Source organism: Bubalus kerabau, chromosome X, assembly GCF_029407905.1.
Source record: "Bubalus kerabau isolate K-KA32 ecotype Philippines breed swamp buffalo chromosome X, PCC_UOA_SB_1v2, whole genome shotgun sequence".
Classification (NCBI taxonomy): Eukaryota; Metazoa; Chordata; class Mammalia; order Artiodactyla; family Bovidae; genus Bubalus; species Bubalus kerabau.
The window spans coordinates 115377198-115394371 of NC_073647.1; the positions used below are offsets into that span (position 1 = coordinate 115377198).

The window sequence follows — 17174 nt, forward strand, 5'->3', positions numbered from 1 at the left end:
AGGAAAGGAACATTTCCACTATGTGAATTCTTTCAAATCTAGGTGACAAAATCTGAAGCTATTGTTTAAATCTTCTAAAATTGTTTTGTAAGAAAAGTTGCCAATGTAGTTTTAAAAAGAATTTGTATCATGATGATACAGTTAAGAGTAATACATTCAAGTTTAAGTTATTAACAACCTCTAAGGGTGCTCAATTATAGAATTTCTTCCAATTCTAAAGCCATTTATCTAAGAACAATATTTCTTTTCACATAAACAAGTATTTATTATACATCAACTGCTTAATTAACCCAGTAAACAACTCAACTTTCTACCCACTAAATTCAAGACTATCACTACTGCATGAAGTGGTTTTAAGGTATCTTTCTTAAAATACTTCCAATAATACAAAATAATAGGTTTATAATCAAATCATTTTATAAATCAATTTCCTGCTGAATGGTAAGTGAAAACTGCTTACATGCATTAGGATATCCAGCTTAGTAAGTTGCCCTTTACAAGAATTGTTTTCAAATAATTATGTTTAATAAAATTCAGTTTGGAAACCTACTTTTCACAGAAGTCATTCAGAACACCCCAGTAACCTTCCGGAACAACAAACCATTCACAGTCACCTGGACCAATATTAATGTTAACTGAACAGAAATTGTTATTTTCTTGATGACCTGAAATGTGAAAAGAAAAAATAATCAGCATACAATAAATTCTATAGAAAAATGTGTCTTAGAAATGTTCAACAGAAAATGCTCCTGTGTTATTCAGTTGTTTATCAGTATATGTCAAGTCTTAGAGCTGAGTTTGGTCAACTCCTAACTTTTTCAGTAGCAGCTCTGTGGAAGACAACCTAAATCATGGTTAAAAGCTTAGGTTGTGAAGCCAGGTTCCTTGGCTTAGTTATTATGTGACACTGGGCAAGTTTCTAAACCTTTCTGATTCAGTTTCCTATAAGATTAGGTGATAATGATTCCAGTAAGTCAATGGGTTGTTCTGAGGAACAATGAAATAAAGACTGCTTTGAATACTGCCTAATACCTGGTAAGTAATAAATATTAGCTATTACTGATATTATTACCACTTCTTCCTTGTGAACTAATTCCCATTTCTCACAAGTAGCATTAGGACATCAGTAGAGAGGCAAGAAGTCTGATTTTCAAACTGTATGCAGTGGCAGGAATGGTGTCAACAAAAATGGCCGAGGAGGGAACTTGGGGAACTCGCCAGAAATACCAAATAATAAAAATGACAAAAACACCTGGTGAAAACTGTCAGAAGTAACCTCATCAGAAATCTGGACAATATAGTCAAAGGTTTACAGAAACAAACAACTGAGCAAAAGAAAGGTGACTTAAACACAGTAGGATATCTGTATGTCACTCACTACATCTCCATTTCTACCACTGCTGTGACAGTGGACTTAAAAAATAGTACTGTGAATTCCTGGTGTGAGTGTCCCTGGTTCTGAAGGGAGCACAGAAGATCTTGTTCCCAAAGAATTCTGTTCTTCTGTTTTGTCTACCCTCCAGTTTCCCCAAAAGGCTGACAGAAAAGGGACTTCTCGTTCTTTCACTTACCTCAGAGTTCTATCGGCACAAGTATTTTGATGCAGGAGGACCTCCCAGAACATTGCAAGACTAAAGAACAAGCTGATGCCACCAAGGGCAAAAAACAAAACAAACAAACAAAAGAACCACCTGAAGCAAACAACAGACATCCCAAACGCTTGGATGGAAAAGCTGGGAAGTGAGATTTCATAGGAATAAAGGCTTTGAAAAGTTCCTCTGGATACTATAGAATTTAGAAGCCACATGCATGCCCAGGACAAGAGGCATTTAAAGAAATCTGTAGTATCACTACTGAGATAATTAATGGAAAGGACACTTCAGTGCCCATATATGACAAGGAATATAGTCTTTGTAAAAACAGTGTGACTACTACATATAAAAGGGATTCCATGTGGCTCAGAGGGTAAGGGGTCTGCCTGCAATGTGGGAGACCTGAGTTCGATCCCTGGGTCAGGAAGATCCCCTGGAGAAGAATATTGCAACCCACTCCAGTATTCTTGCCTGGAAAATCCCTTGGACAGAGGAGCCTGGTGGGCTACAGTCCACAGGGTTGTAAAGAGTCGGACATGGCTGAGTGACTTCACTCTCACTACATATAAAAATAGATAACTAATGAGTACCTGCTGTATAGCACAGGAAACTCTACTCAATACTCTGTAATGGCCTAAATGGGAAAAGAACCTGAAAAAGAACAGATATATGAATAACTGAAAAAAAAATGTAGAAAGTCACTAAATGAATAAACAACTATAGCCCATAACAAGCAACAGTAACAAACCTTAGAAAAGAGAGGAGAATCTTATTTCTGCTAACTGCCACAACATAATATTCAAAATGTCAAAACACTAGCTGAGCACTATGCTAAAGGGACAGAGGCTTCAGAGACCACATTCTACAAACACTCAAGAAATCAGTTTTCAACAAAACTTATGAGGTATGTAAAGAAACAAAGTATGGTCTAGTTATAGAAAGAAAAAAAAAAAAAAGAAAGAAAGAAATTAACAAAAGGTATTCCTGAAAAGGCACAGACACTGGACTTCGGAGACAAATACTTTCTATCAACTATCTTAAAATATACTTAAAGAGTTAAAGAAAACCATGAGCAAGAACAAAAGGAAACAAGGAGAATGATGCCTCAACAAACAGATTATCAGTTCACTTCAGTTGCTCAGTCCTGTCCGACTCTTTGTGACCCCATGGACTGCAGCACGCCAGGTTTCCCTGTCCATCACCAATGCCCGGAGCTTACTCAAACTCATGTCCATTGAGTTGGTGATGCCATGCAACCATCTCATTCTCTGTCGTCCCCTTCTCCTAATGGCTACTCCATTTCTTCTAAGGGATTCTTGCTCACAGTAGTAGATATAATGGTCACTGAGTTAAATTCACCCATTCCAGTCCATTTTAATTCACTGATTCCTAAAATGTCGATGTCACTCTTGCCATCTCCTGTTTGACTACTTCCAATTTGCCTTGATTCATGGACTTAACATTCCAGGTTCCTATGCAGTATTGCTCTTTACAGCATCAGACTTTACTTCCATCACCCATCACAACCACAACTGGGTGTTGTTTTAGCTTCAGCTATGTCTCTTCACTCTTTCTGGAGTTATTTCTCCACTGATCTCCAGTAGCATTTTGGGCACCTACCGACCTGGGGAGTTCATCTTTCAGTGTCCTATCTTTTTGCCTTTTCATACTGTTCATGGGGTTCTCAAGGCAAGAATACTGAAGTGGTTTGCCACTCCCTTCTCCAGTGAACCACGTTTTTTCAGAACTCTCCACTATGACCTGTCCATCTTGGGTGGCCCTACACGGTATGGCTAATAGTTTCACTGAGTTAGACAAGGCTGTGGTCCATGTGATCAGTTTGGTTAGTTTTCTGTGATTGTGTTTTTTCTGTGTAGTTTTTGTGATTATCAATGAAGAAACACAAATCACAATAAGGAACGAGATAAAAGTTTGAAGCTGAAAAAAACAACTGAAATGAATTCAGTTCAGCAGATGTGACCAGGAGAAAGAATCAGCCAATTTTTTGACAGGTCAAATGAAATTATATATTCTGAGAAGAAAGAAAACAATGAAAAAACCCACACAGACCCTAGGAGACCCATGGGACACGAGCATGCACATGTACTGTAGGCGTCCCAGAAGAGGAAGAGAAAGGGGCAATAAGAATATTTGAAGAAATAATAGTAAAAATCTTCCCAAATGTGACAAAACACATGAATCTCCATATCCAAGAAGCTCAAGGAATTCTAAGAAAGATAAATTCAAAAATATTCATCCTAAGATAATAATACTGTATAAAGGCAAAGAAAATCTAGAAAGCAGGAGAAGAGAAGTGACTGTGATATAAACAGGATTGTCAACAAAACTGCTCTTTTCGTAATGGAAACCATGGGGTCCGGAAAGCAATAGCTTAACATATTTATGTTGCTGAAGAGAAAAAAAAACTTAACCAAAAAAACTGAACTAAAAATCTGGCAAAACTATTCTTCAAAACTAAAGGAGAATTTTGTCAATCTGCTCTATAAGAAATGCTACAGTTTTTCAGACTGAAATGAAAATATAAGACAGTAACTCAAAGCTCTATGAAGAGATAAAGGACTAAGTTGAGGACTCACACTTCCCAATTTTAAAAATTACCTCAAAGGGAATCAAACCCGTGTGGTATTGGAATAAAAATGGAGATAAAAATCAATGGAACAGTATCAAGATTCCAGAATTAAACCCATACATCTATGGTCAACTGATTTTCAACAAGGGTGTCAAGGTCATTTGATAGAGGAAAAAAATAGTTTTTCCAACAAATGGTGCTTGGAAAACAGGTTAGCTATATGTAAAAGAATACTGTTGGACCCCTGGCTCATACTGTACACAAAAAACGAACTCAAAATGGATCAAAGACCTAAATCTGAGAACTATAAAAATCTAAGAAGAAAACACAGACACAAATTCTTTACAATTTTGGATTTTGCAATGCTTTCTTAAATATGACACCAAAAGCATGTGATGAAAGAAAAAAACTAAAGCATTAAAATTTAAAAACTTTTGTACATAAATGGACACTATCAAGAGAATGAAATAATAACCTACAAAATGGGAGGAAATACTGCAAATCATGTATCTGATAAAGAATTAATATCCAGACTATTTAAAGAACTCTTACAACTCAACAACAAAAAGGCAAACAACTCAATTAAAAAATTAAGAAGGAACTAGAGACAGACATTTTCCCCAGAGTAGATCTACAAATGGCCAACAAGCACATGAAAATTAAAACCATACACACACACACACACTAAAAGTCAAATCTGCTGGGTCAGCTATAAGAAAAAAATGGAAAATAAGCAATGTACACAAGGATGTGGAAGAAAAATTGGAACCTTTGTACACTGCTGTCAGGAATGTAAAATGGTGTAGCTGTTGTGGAAAGCAGTTTCGAAATCCTCAAAAAGTTAAACATAGAATTGTCATATGACCCAGCAATTTTAATACTAGGTATATAATGAAAAGTATAAAGAAGTATTCAAACAAAATCTTGTACATGAATACACGAAACACTGTATTCATAACAGCTAAAAAGTAAACATCCCAAATGCCCCTCAACTGATGAATGAAATAAATTGTTCTATATCCATATGGTGGAATATTATTTGGCCATAAAAATTGAACATCTGATACAATATGGATGAACCTCAAAAACATGCTAAGTGAAAGAAGCCAGACACAAAAGGCAATATATTGTATGATTCCATTCACATGAAACATCCACAACAGGTAACACTATACGGCTAGAAAGAAGAGACTAGATGTTGTCAGGGGCTAAGAGGAAGGGAGAAATGGGATGACTACTTAAGGGGTCTGGGGTTTCCTTACAGGCTAATGAAAATGTCTTGGAACTACACAGAAGTCATGGCTACACACCATAGTGACTGTATTAAATGTCACTGAACTGCATACTTCAAAGGGTTTAATTTTGTTATATGAGTTTCATCTCAATTAATAAAAATGTAGCTGCTCTTGCCACACTCTGTGCACACAACACCCTAGTCTTCTATGTATCACAGCATAATGTGAAGATAGTACTTGTAATACTACTGTCTCTTATCACAGGTAGATGGCTGGAAGTATTCATGGCATGGACTCTAAGTAAAATTAAGCTGTAATTAGAGACGTTGGGATCCCATCATCTAACTAAAAACCTTTTAGGGTAGAACCTGAGAGCATCTCTAGTTTAGAACATAGGCTGATCATAAAGTCCATTAAAGCAGGTAACATATTTATCTAGGTAAATCCAAGAACAAAGTGCTTGTCCCACGAAAAAGTATTCAAAGCAATTTAAAAAAATTGAACCAAACTAATGAACATTTCTTCTAATACTAAGCTGTCTAATACAATAACCACTTAAGATATGGTAATGTGAACTGAGACGTGCAATAACTGCAAAGTATATACTGTATTTCAAGGGGTTGTTTCAATAATTTTGTATTGATTACATGTTAAAAAGATTATTTGGTAATAACTAGGATAAAATTAATTTCATTTTTCATTAATGTTACTATAAAATTTTAAGTCACATTTAAGTCTATTTAAGTCATATATATGACTTGCATTATATTTCTATTGGATAGCACTACCTTAAGGGAATTCTTTAGAAAATTCTTTAAGGTTCCATAGGACACTTTGAAAAACTATACCTTGTATACAAACCAACCAAAAACCCCCAACATTCTAGACAGAAGTGACAAGTAAGTGATCTATCAAGTTTGCTTCCCCCTTGATTTATAATGAATAACTGCATTCTTTGATATAAGGATAATACTATTTGCATAAAATAATTCTAATTGATGAGAGAAAATTTTAGTTGAAATAAATTTTAATAGAATCAATCCAATTCAACATACATAAGAAAAATGAACTACAGAGAATTCAAATAACTTGCTTAGCATTTACACTGGTGTCTAAATGACATAGTAAGGACTAGATAGATCTTTTACCATTTATTCCAGAACTGTTTCTACTTTATTCAACTATTCATAAAATATCACAGAACTGGGCTTCCAATGGCCTGAGGACACAAACTACAGCCTAATAGTATTAATCCTGGCTGTATACTAGAATTCTCTGAAGAACTTCTATTTTTTTTTTTTTTAAATATGGATGCCCGGCTCTCGATCTCCAGATATTAGTCAACTACACATATTTTAAAAGCTTATTAGAAAAGAATGAGCAGCCAGAACTGGGAACCTCTGACCTACTTTACCCAGAAGCAAGCATGCTGCTGCTGCTGCTAAGTCACTTCAGTCGTGTCCAACTCTGTGCGACCCCACAGACGGCAACCCACCAGGCTCCCCCGTCCCTGGGATTCTCCAGGCAAGAATACTGGAGTGGGTTGCCATTTCCTTCTCCAATGCATGAAAGTGAAAAGTGAAAGTGAAGTCGCTCAGTCTTGTCCAACTCTTAGCAACCCCATGGACTGCAGACTACCAGGCTCCCCCATCCATGGGATTTTCCAGGCAAGAGTACTGGAGTGGGGTGCCATTGCCTTCTCTGAGAAGCAAGCATAGGCCTATCTTAAAACAATTTTTAGGTACAATTCAATGAACAGGTAATAAAGAATGAAACAATCTGGTCTTCAAACCATGGCTACTTCAAGGAGCAAACAGAAACACCTGAGGATGATATGCAGCCTGTCAGCATTGGTATAACTAAACTCTTCATCACCAACACCCATCCTAATTGTTAAATATTTTGAACATCACCCTCTGAAATTTCATATCAATCAAAGGGAGCACAAAAAACATGATATATTAGTGCTGGACAGAATTCTAAGTCTAAAACTAACGTAACTTCATTTTACAAATGGATAAAAAAGACCCAGAGAAGAAAAGTGACTTGTCAAAGTGACAAGCCTGCTGCTGCTGCTGCTAAGTCGCTTCAGTTGTGTCCGACTCTGTGCGACCCCATAGACGGCAGCCCATCAGGCTCCCCCGTCCCTGGGATTCTCCAGGCAAGAACACTGGAGTGGGTTGCCATTTCCTTCTCCAATGCGTGAAAGTGAAAAGTGAAAAGTGAAAGTGAAGTCGCTCAGTCGTGTCCGACTCTTAGCGACCCCATGGACTGCAGCCTACCAGGCTCCTCCGCCCATGGGATTTTCCAGGCAAGAGTACTAGAGTAGGGTGCCATTGCCTTCTCCGAGTGACAAGCCTAGTTGGTGGTAAAATCTGGACTAGACACCAGGACGAGGCTAGTAATGTCTCCACATCAAGTGCTGTTGTAAACTGTACACTGCAATCCAACAAGGGGATTGCAACGTACACTTTCTTTGTTAGATGAAATAGAAGGCAATGGATTAGAAAATGCATTATTCCAAAAAACTGTTTTTGCACTGCCATAATATAAAACATATTTCTTTATCATGATTGTGGTAAAAGTTTAGGACAACCCTGCCACTCTGCAGTAGATGGGATCAAAAATAGTCTTTAAGTCACAGGGACTTCTTTTCCCAGGAATACTCCAACGATCAAGTTTCCAGATTACACTGTTGTTATTTCAGGGATATTACATTTTTAAAAAGATACTACCAAGGGGGGAAAAATATTAATAATCTGAGCTCAGTTCAAGAGTCATATCTTGTAACAGAAACAACTCTACCAGTTTCATTCATTATAAATGAAAAGAATCCAGGTCTCTTTTGCATGGTTCACATTTTGATCAATTTGTGTGTCAACTGTTAGTTCATAAAAGTTACCTGGTGTTCTGCTTCCTGGAACTTTCATGTATAGTTGAACTGTGTTCATACCCAGTATGGTATGACCAACATGGCTTAGAAGATTTCCTGCTGATACAACACGCACAAAAGCAGGAAGTTTAGTCAGCTCATGTAGCTGCAATTTCCACCTGCAATAAAAAAACAGTTCGAGTGAAACCCTGCTATAAATATGTGTAGTAAAAAACTTTAAGAACCTTAAGTTCCAATCAGAAAAACAATCAAATCTATAAATATTTTACTTCCTGCAAACAATCAAATCTATAAATATTTTACTTCTGCATAGGAAAACTCTGGAATACTTAAATTTTTAAATTTTGCAAAGAAAACATCCTAACAAAAAGCATAAAAATTAAAGAAAAAAACTGACTTCCTTGTTTTTATAATTGTTGTATAATTTTATTTTACAAATATATTTTTATATAATTATAATTTTGTGATTGTGCAACAACATATAGAAGGGTCTTGAAAATGTATACGAGAGTTTTAAGTCAAAGAAAATAATTGTAAAACCTAGCAGAAATAATTTGGCTAAAACCTGCATATTAATTTAGAAAAATGACAAGGAAAAAAACAGAAGAGGAAACTAGACAATTCTCAGTCATGCTAACAGGACACCTCTTTGTATCAGTTAACAGAAACACTACTAGAAAGACTTACTTTTTGTCATCAGACAGGTCAATGTTGGTCCCAAACTTTATGGTTTTAAAGGGTCCTTTCCTTCTCCTCCCAGAACTTAGAGAGAGAGAGAGACAATATTAGAAACATGCCTTTTAAACAGAAATACTAAGTGCACATTATAAATTACTTACTTATCTGAAGATGTAGATTCATTATCTGAGTGGTCTTTATGGTGACTTCTTTTCTCATTCTCTTCCTGTAGATTAAGCAAAAAGAATTCCAGCTTAGTATTTATTCTGCAACCTTTTTACCATGCAATTGAAAAGTTTACATACAGATCAATGGTGGAATATTGAAGCTAAGTTTCTACAGACCTCTCTCACATGAAAATTTCTTCAAAGACCACATTAAATAGAAAGCCAGGCAAAGTCAAAACTCACTGGGCATGGTATCTAACCCCCTCCACCAGCCACAGAGTCTTCCTTACTAATATTCTCCTATAAGGAGAAAAACTATTGATTCTCTATAGAGAAAAACTGTAGTTCCTGCTCCATTCCTCCCCACTTTCAAGAGAGGAAACTTAGGTTGAGATGCCCAGAAGTGGCAACCTTGATTATAAATTTCCTCAACTAACAGAGGTGTGCATGTATATGTAATCATATATGTATGCAATGCATATGGAAAGGCAGAGGGTAAGATTTTCTCTATTCTTTATTATGGACAAATGTGAGAGTTATTTCTGGGATAAATCTTTTTTCCCTCAAAATGAATTATACGTGAATTATAAACACAACATTAGCAAGTAAATTAAATGCTGGACAAATACAAGAGCTTTTCAATGCAAATATTACTATTATTTATGATTTCCCTGTCACTGACATGGTTATCTTTTTACCTCTGTTCTACAATTTCTGACTTAGGTATGCTACTGCTGCTGCTAAGTCACCTCAGTTGTGTCCGACTCTGTGTGACTACATAGACGGCAGCCCACCAGGCCCCGCCGTCCCTAGGATTCTCCAGGCAAGAACACTGGAGTGGGTTGCCATTTCCATCTCCAATTCATGAAAGTGAAAAGTGAAAGTGAAGTCGATCAGTCCCTGTCAGACTCTTAGCGACCCCATGGACTGCAGCCTACCAGAATCCTCCATCCATGGGATTTTCCAGGCAAGAGTACTGGAGTGGGGTGCCATTGCCTTTTCCAATACTTAGTGACATTTCTGTCTCCCTCCCTTTAAATGTGTATGCTTTATAAACATTTATTAAATTTTTCACATGTATCCAAAGCACACACAAAAAGCATTGTTTCTTTGATTATGGATCAATTTCTATTTAAATACTCTGCCTCTCATCATCTTCTTCCAAAAATTTCCTTGATGATCTCTGAATCCTGCTTATTAGCTATTTCTTTTCTGACCGTAATACTACCATGGAGTTGAAATATCTCAGAAGTTTGAACTAGAGAGATTTATATGAACAACAAATTTACTGCAACTCATATAAGTTGCAGGATAGTTTTTATTAGATGACTTTCTCTATATGATATAGGGAGTGGTAGTGAGAAAGGGACACAATCATATGATTAGCAGGTACAAATGTTGCCTAGATTGAAAATGTGAACTCAGGGCAGAATTTTAAACAAAGATAAGCAAATCTAATGAATTGCAGATAAAAGATTTGCAGGCACATATTAAATTTCAGCTGTGGGATATGTACAGAACAACTTAGTACAGACAGATAAGTGTTTCAGTAATACATTTAATAAAGTCACTTTTATGGATGTTTTATGTTCACTTTGTAGGAGAATTCACGAAGTTCTCATTTCAGTGCTAAAGGATTTTAGTAATGCTTCATTGCTGAAAGGCCTATGAATCTTAATAGTAATCCTGATTATTTTTCAAAGTTTTGTTCCTTAATTTTCTGTGTATTTTGAAATAATTTATGTCTCTCTTGGAGTTTTCTCTTTCAGACTGAGATGGGTAATGCTTCCTGGGAGAGTTATATATCAGATAATACTAACCTGATAGTTTAATGGGAAGGCATAAGACAAACAACTCTGCAGGAATACAGCAAACTTGAGGCTTAGTTTATCCTTTAATATCAGCAGTTCCCAATTAGGGATAATTCTGCCTCACAGGGGACATTTGGCATGTCTGGAGACATTTTTGATCGTCCAAACTGGAATAGGGAATAGGGAGTGTGCTACGGACATCTAGTAGGGAGAGGCCAGGGAAGCTACTAAATACTCTGCAATACACAGGGCAGCTCCCCACAACAAAGAACTATCCAACCCCAAATGTGAATAACGCCAAGGTTAAGAAACACTTCTTTAAATAGAAATATCCCAGAAATAACAGAGACACCTCACTAGACAGTTAACAGTATTTATCAACCCATACGTTTGCTTAGACTTAGTAGTAAGAGTGAACTAGATAGCATTTATAAAGTGTTTTATAAAAATAAGAATAATAAAAAACTATTTTATGTAACAATAAAATAATGAGATGCTTACAAAAGCTCCCTTTCAAAGGAAAATAGTATAAAATAAAATAACAATCTCAAAAATAAAATAATTTTCAGTAAGTAAATACTTACTCTCAATGATTCCTGGAAAGAGGAGGCCTGGTACTGTGCATATTTAGCAATTGTAGTATGAGACCTATTACTTTCACAATGCCAGATTTTCTTTGTTCCAGTGGGATCCCAGTTCTCATCTGCTGGCTGCAACAACTGTGTCCTCACTTCCACCATATGTTCATTGTTAGCTTCTACCAAAGTTTTGGTAGAGAAAAGTCCCAGGTCTTCATAAATAAATAAATGTAGTTAATAAATAAAAATATATTTGGAATAATATTTTTTAAAGTGCTTTTATTTTTCCTTTAAATAAAAAAGAAAAATGTTTCATGGTACTCTTATCTAATTCTCCTAAAACACTAGAGCCTCTGCACACTCTGAAGCCCTGGACCTAACTGTCATGCCATCAACAGAGGGAGAAAAATCAAGGGGCCATGGAATGAAGTTTCACTCATTTATTCAATCTCTGAAAGTGAGAAGAACTATTTAGGAGGCTACTTAATAGTAATATCAAGTTTTACCTGAATCTTATATTAAAAATTTCTATTAGTCAACCTAAATCATAATTATGTAACAGCATAAAAATAAAAGCAGAATTAAAAAAGTAATACTCCCTCCCTCCTTCCCTCTCTCTCTCAGACAGGAAAATATTAAAATGAAAATGTGAAAAATTACAACAAAAGAATAGAAAAAAGTTTCTGCTAGTGCTTTAGAAGTTAATAGATAATAAAGGAAATACACATACTTTTCCTTTTTCTTATTTAAAGCTTACCCAACTTAAGAGCTCCAGCAAGGCCACGTATTACTGTAACAGGGTTGTTTGGATTTGTACAAAATTGATGTAATGGAGGAAAGAAAGCATCACGTTTATTTTCCAACTGCAAAATTAAAATATATTGTTAGATCTCTATAAAGCAGACCTTTCAGAAATTATGCCAAATTCACATTTTTACAATTTAAATAAATAATGCATTCTATGTGCCATTACTTCTATTTTTTATATTTTATAGTATTTTATCACCATGTCTTTTGATTCTAATTGGAATTAGATAGTAACCACATACATTTCTCTTGTCCATTATATCTTGAACAAAACACGTGAGATGAAATTTAAACTTCAAAATCAAAACGGTTTAAGTATTATTCAGCCTTAAAAGGGAAGAAAGTCCTATCACATGGTATAACGTAGATGAATCTTGAAGACACTTTAAATGAAAATAAGTCAGTCACAAAAAGAAAAACTGTGCATAATTTAACTTACATGAGGTATCTAACGTAGCCAAATTCATACAAATAGAAAACAGAGTGATGGCTACCAGGGGCTGGGGAGACCAGGGAAGAGGGAGCTGTTTTTTAAATGAGTATTAAACTTCAGATCTGCCAGATGAAAATGTTCTGGAGAACTGGTTTAAACAATAAGAATATACTTAACACCACTGAACTATACACTTAAAAATGGTTAAGATGATAAATTTTATGTTATGTGATCTTTTTTAAAAAGGAGAGAAAAAAAATCAGTGTTTAAAATCAATAAAATTTTTCATTTGGGGTAGAAGTGGGGAAATGGGAAGATGGAAAGAAATAGGGCAGGAGGACCTATTTTGGAGAAAGATAAATAAGAGTTGCTTTGACTGAACTCTTATCAACTTCCTATATCAGATGTCTAAATGTCTATTAAGTAAAACTAATCCTCAGTTCTAAATAATCTATTAAGTCTTTTAATGACATATCTATCATCGCATTTTATATTCTTGAACACCTTTTTTTGGGGAAGGTAAATATTTTTTTGGTAGATGGTTAAAACAGAATGAATGTTAAGGTCCTTACAACTAGTAAAATGCAGACTTAAAACACAGCTTACTTCAAAAAAGTTACTTTTTAAGTGGTTTTTGCCTAAATCTGTTAAAAATTGGGGGTAGTAAAAAAAGTATTTCGCGCTACTGTAATATAACTACAGTTAATATCTGAGAAGGCAAGTTTTAAGTGCTATTATTACAAAATCTTTTTGAATACATCATTTTCTCCCAAAACATTCAAGCTGCCACCAATAATTTTAATGCTTCCTAAAGGGCATCCATATTGATTTAAAGCAAGATCTTACGAAAGACAGGTAGGTGCAAACACTGGTTTGATTTATTTCTAGTCAGTCAATTCAGACTCACATAAATACTAGGTGTAGGTGGATTCAACTTTTCCTTTGGCAAGGGAGGGTATGGTGAAGATGGTGGTCTTGGTGGCGGACATTTATCCAATAAAATGCTACTGTTAGATAAGCCATTTTTACCTAGGTTCCTTTAAAACAAAAAAAAAAAAAAAAAGGGAGAATAAATCAGCTGTACATTTATTTAGAACACAGAAAAAAAAATCTGAATTAAGTCTTAACTAAATTACTGGGTAGTTGAACAAATTCATAAGATTTGGATCCACCAGGAAAAAAACTGAGAACAATTACTCATTTTAGTAAATACTTCAGTAAATATAGGAATCAAGCTATCTCCCATTGAAGAAAAATAATAGAAAAGATACTGTGTGCTCAGTTGTGTCCAACTCTTTACAACCCCATGGACTACACAGCCTGCCAGAACCCTCTGTCCATGGAATTTTCCAGGCAAGAACAATGAAGTGGGTTGCCATTTCCTACTCCAGGGGATCTTCCCGACCCAAGGATCGAACCCACGTCTCTTGCTTTTTCTGCATTGGCAGGCAGATTCTTTACCACTGAACCACCTGGGAAGCCAGAAGAGATACTATAATACATGAATTATTGATGATATTCCTTATACTGTTGGTCTTTTCCAATTTTTCTTTACTTAAAGAACACAAACCCCAATTTCCTCACCATCTTCCATCATCAGATGCTTTCCATTAAATGTTAAAACAATAACTTGACCAAAAAAGGTCTAGATAATTAGTAAAAATCTCTCTGCCTATGTCTCATCTCAGTAACCATAACAAGAATATCTTTGTGACAATTCTCAAACCTGAAAAGATCTTTTCTCAAATGTTGGAAAGAATTTTCTGTGAAACTCCTTGACAAAATTCAGCAAGACTCCAACCTACTATATTTTATAGCAAATGACACCATTTTAAAAAATGAAACATATAGTTCCTACCCATTCTATTATTATAGCTATTACTTACTAATATTTGGTGTTTCTTTTTCTTTAATGATGGTATGTTAATTAAATTATAAATTAAAATATGGTAAAATTTTTCCCAAACTGCAATTCTTTTAGTATAAGGAAGAAAAAGAAAGGTATTTTCTATTTCTCAAAGTTTCTACCCAATTTAGAAAATCAGCAAGATATACTTTTGAGCTTTCAAATCATTCCAGATTAACTAATTTACCTCACTCAATTATTGCATGTTCAAAACTAACCATTACATTAAAATATCAAATATTCTTAACATATTAAAATTTCAGATGAATTTGAAAATCGTAATTATGGTAGAGTTAAAAAACTTAGTAATTTTACTTACTGATGAAGGAACTAGCAATTTTTCATCATAAACAATAAAGGTTGAAATAAAATTGATTTTTTCTTATTTTGCTATGTTTTTCTAGCAGTAGAATTTTGTAGCTTTTGTAGCACTGGAAAAACCTTACAAACCAGTCTGTTCTCATTGGCACTAATGAAAACTAAGGCTTGAAATTTCACTGAGATGTTACACTATAGCATCATGGATGACGCTTTTTTAAATTTTTTCAACTACAACTCTAAGTAAAAACAAGAGTTCAAGATAGGTATCAAAGAATGAAATAAGTTTAAAATAATTGACTCTTTTAAAAAAGTATATGAAATAGTCATTAAAGTGAAAAAGTGAAATTCTAAGTTCAACTAACATTTAAGGTTAGAGGTAAAATAAATGAATATTCAACTCATTACCAGCTTTCAATAATTCTCCACAGTGTATCTGTACATTTAAAGACAGATATGATATTTAATATCTTAAATTTAGGTATAAAACTGGTACTAATTCATAAAATCCACAGCAGTAAAAATTGCTTGGCTGGGACTACTAAAGAAACAATTCAAATATTATCATTAAACCAATGCCAAGATAAAATATTCATTTACAATTGCCACATAAATAAGTTTTCATGCTAAATCATGTATCAAACACTGTTCAGAATTTAAACAAAATTTCACTCCAAACACACAAAATTTGTTTGCCAGAGGAGGAGATGGATGTACTGTATAGTACATAATTAATATTTTGAGGAATTAGACCAAGCGTTTTAAGGATATGGATCAAGTATTAAATCTGTACCATAAAAGAATATCTCATGCTAATTACACATGACACAAAAATTTAAGCTTCTAAAACAGTTTGGACATTGAGAAATGAGGCAAGAATAAAGGGTTTGATTAGTCAGCAGAATTCTGCTTCTATCGTTTGCACAGTTCTATAACAAAAGTTAGAAAAAAGCAAATGGGAAAGTAACTAAAAGATGTAGTTGCCTTTATTTTAAGAGAAAAAAAGTGAGGCACGACTAAGAGAGCTGAAACTGACTCAGCCATTGGATGCTGCAATTTCAACTGTAAACCAAAAAAGAGGCAAAAGTATTGTAACTGCCTTCTGATGATGTACAGCACTGACCAGTAAGATGAACTCAACAAGAGTCAGATTAAAAATATCGAACACTTTAAAAACTAACCACATATGTGAAAATAAGAGGGTAGTTAGAATGCACTATGTGATCAAACTGTTATATTTCAAACACTGACTACCTGCCTAGTGAGGACAAGTCTGAAACAAACAGGAATTTCCCTTAAGGAACTGTTATAGGTAGCTTCTATATAGTGACTATAACCTTTGTCCACTGAAAACACTAAACGACAGAGATGTGGTTAACAGGAAGAGACTTCTATCTTTTGAACATGTATGTGGCCAACACTGTTCATAATACTTCAAGCCAAATAATGTATTTACTATAACAATCCAAATATATATATATGCTTAATAATCCAAAGTGGAGAAAGGCATTAAAGTTAAAGAAGCAGGTGCTGGAAAGGATTTAGACATTATCCCATTTTAAATCCTTTTCTCCCATTTTGAAACTCTTTTCCTGAGCAATGTAGATTATGCTATTTAGTCATTGCCCAATTATTTTATGGGCTTCCCCGGTGGCTCAGACGGTAGAGTATCTGCCTGCAATGCGGGAGATCCAGGTTCAACCCCTGGGTCAGGAAGATCTCCTGGAGAAGGGAATAGCTACTCACTCTAGTATTCTTGCTTGGAGAATCCCATGGAAAGAGGAACCTGGCAGGCTTAAATCTACTTTCAAATTTACTCTTATCATTTGGTAGAGAAATGAACAGTGCTCTGTAGATAAACTGGCCTATACTTTTAATTATCTTTGGTTATGAAGTTCCTAGACCATAAACATCAAGTCTCTTGCATCTATGTCACTTTCCTCTTCTAAGTTCTGGACCCCTGCCCAGCTCAGGATACCATCAACAGAACAGAAATGGCAAACAATATGCCTACATTTGCCTTGCCTACCATTTGCCATCCTAACTTTTCTCTAAGCCTCAGAAGATTTTTATCTCCAATTTATCAGAGCATTTTTTTCTTGCCTCTTCATTAGATAAACTGAGGCCCAGATTTACTGAAATAACCCAAGCAACCCCAGAGGTCTA

At 35.0% G+C, this 17174-nt stretch overlaps 1 protein-coding gene across 8 annotated transcripts in view; it reads right to left on the bottom strand.

The window, feature by feature from the left end:
- Positions 1-17174, bottom strand: part of KDM6A (lysine demethylase 6A) — a 185792-nt gene that overhangs the window by 21695 nt on the left and 146923 nt on the right. For all 8 annotated transcript variants that reach the window (XM_055563118.1, XM_055563117.1, XM_055563124.1 and 5 more), the window contains 7 exons: positions 13692-13821; positions 12302-12407; positions 11551-11756; positions 9150-9214; positions 8998-9072; positions 8320-8468; positions 551-665 (listed from right to left, as the gene is read on the bottom strand). In XM_055563118.1, the coding sequence (XP_055419093.1) occupies positions 551-665; positions 8320-8468; positions 8998-9072; positions 9150-9214; positions 11551-11756; positions 12302-12407; positions 13692-13821 (846 nt within the window). The remainder of the gene's footprint in view (positions 1-550; positions 666-8319; positions 8469-8997; positions 9073-9149; positions 9215-11550; positions 11757-12301; positions 12408-13691; positions 13822-17174) is intronic.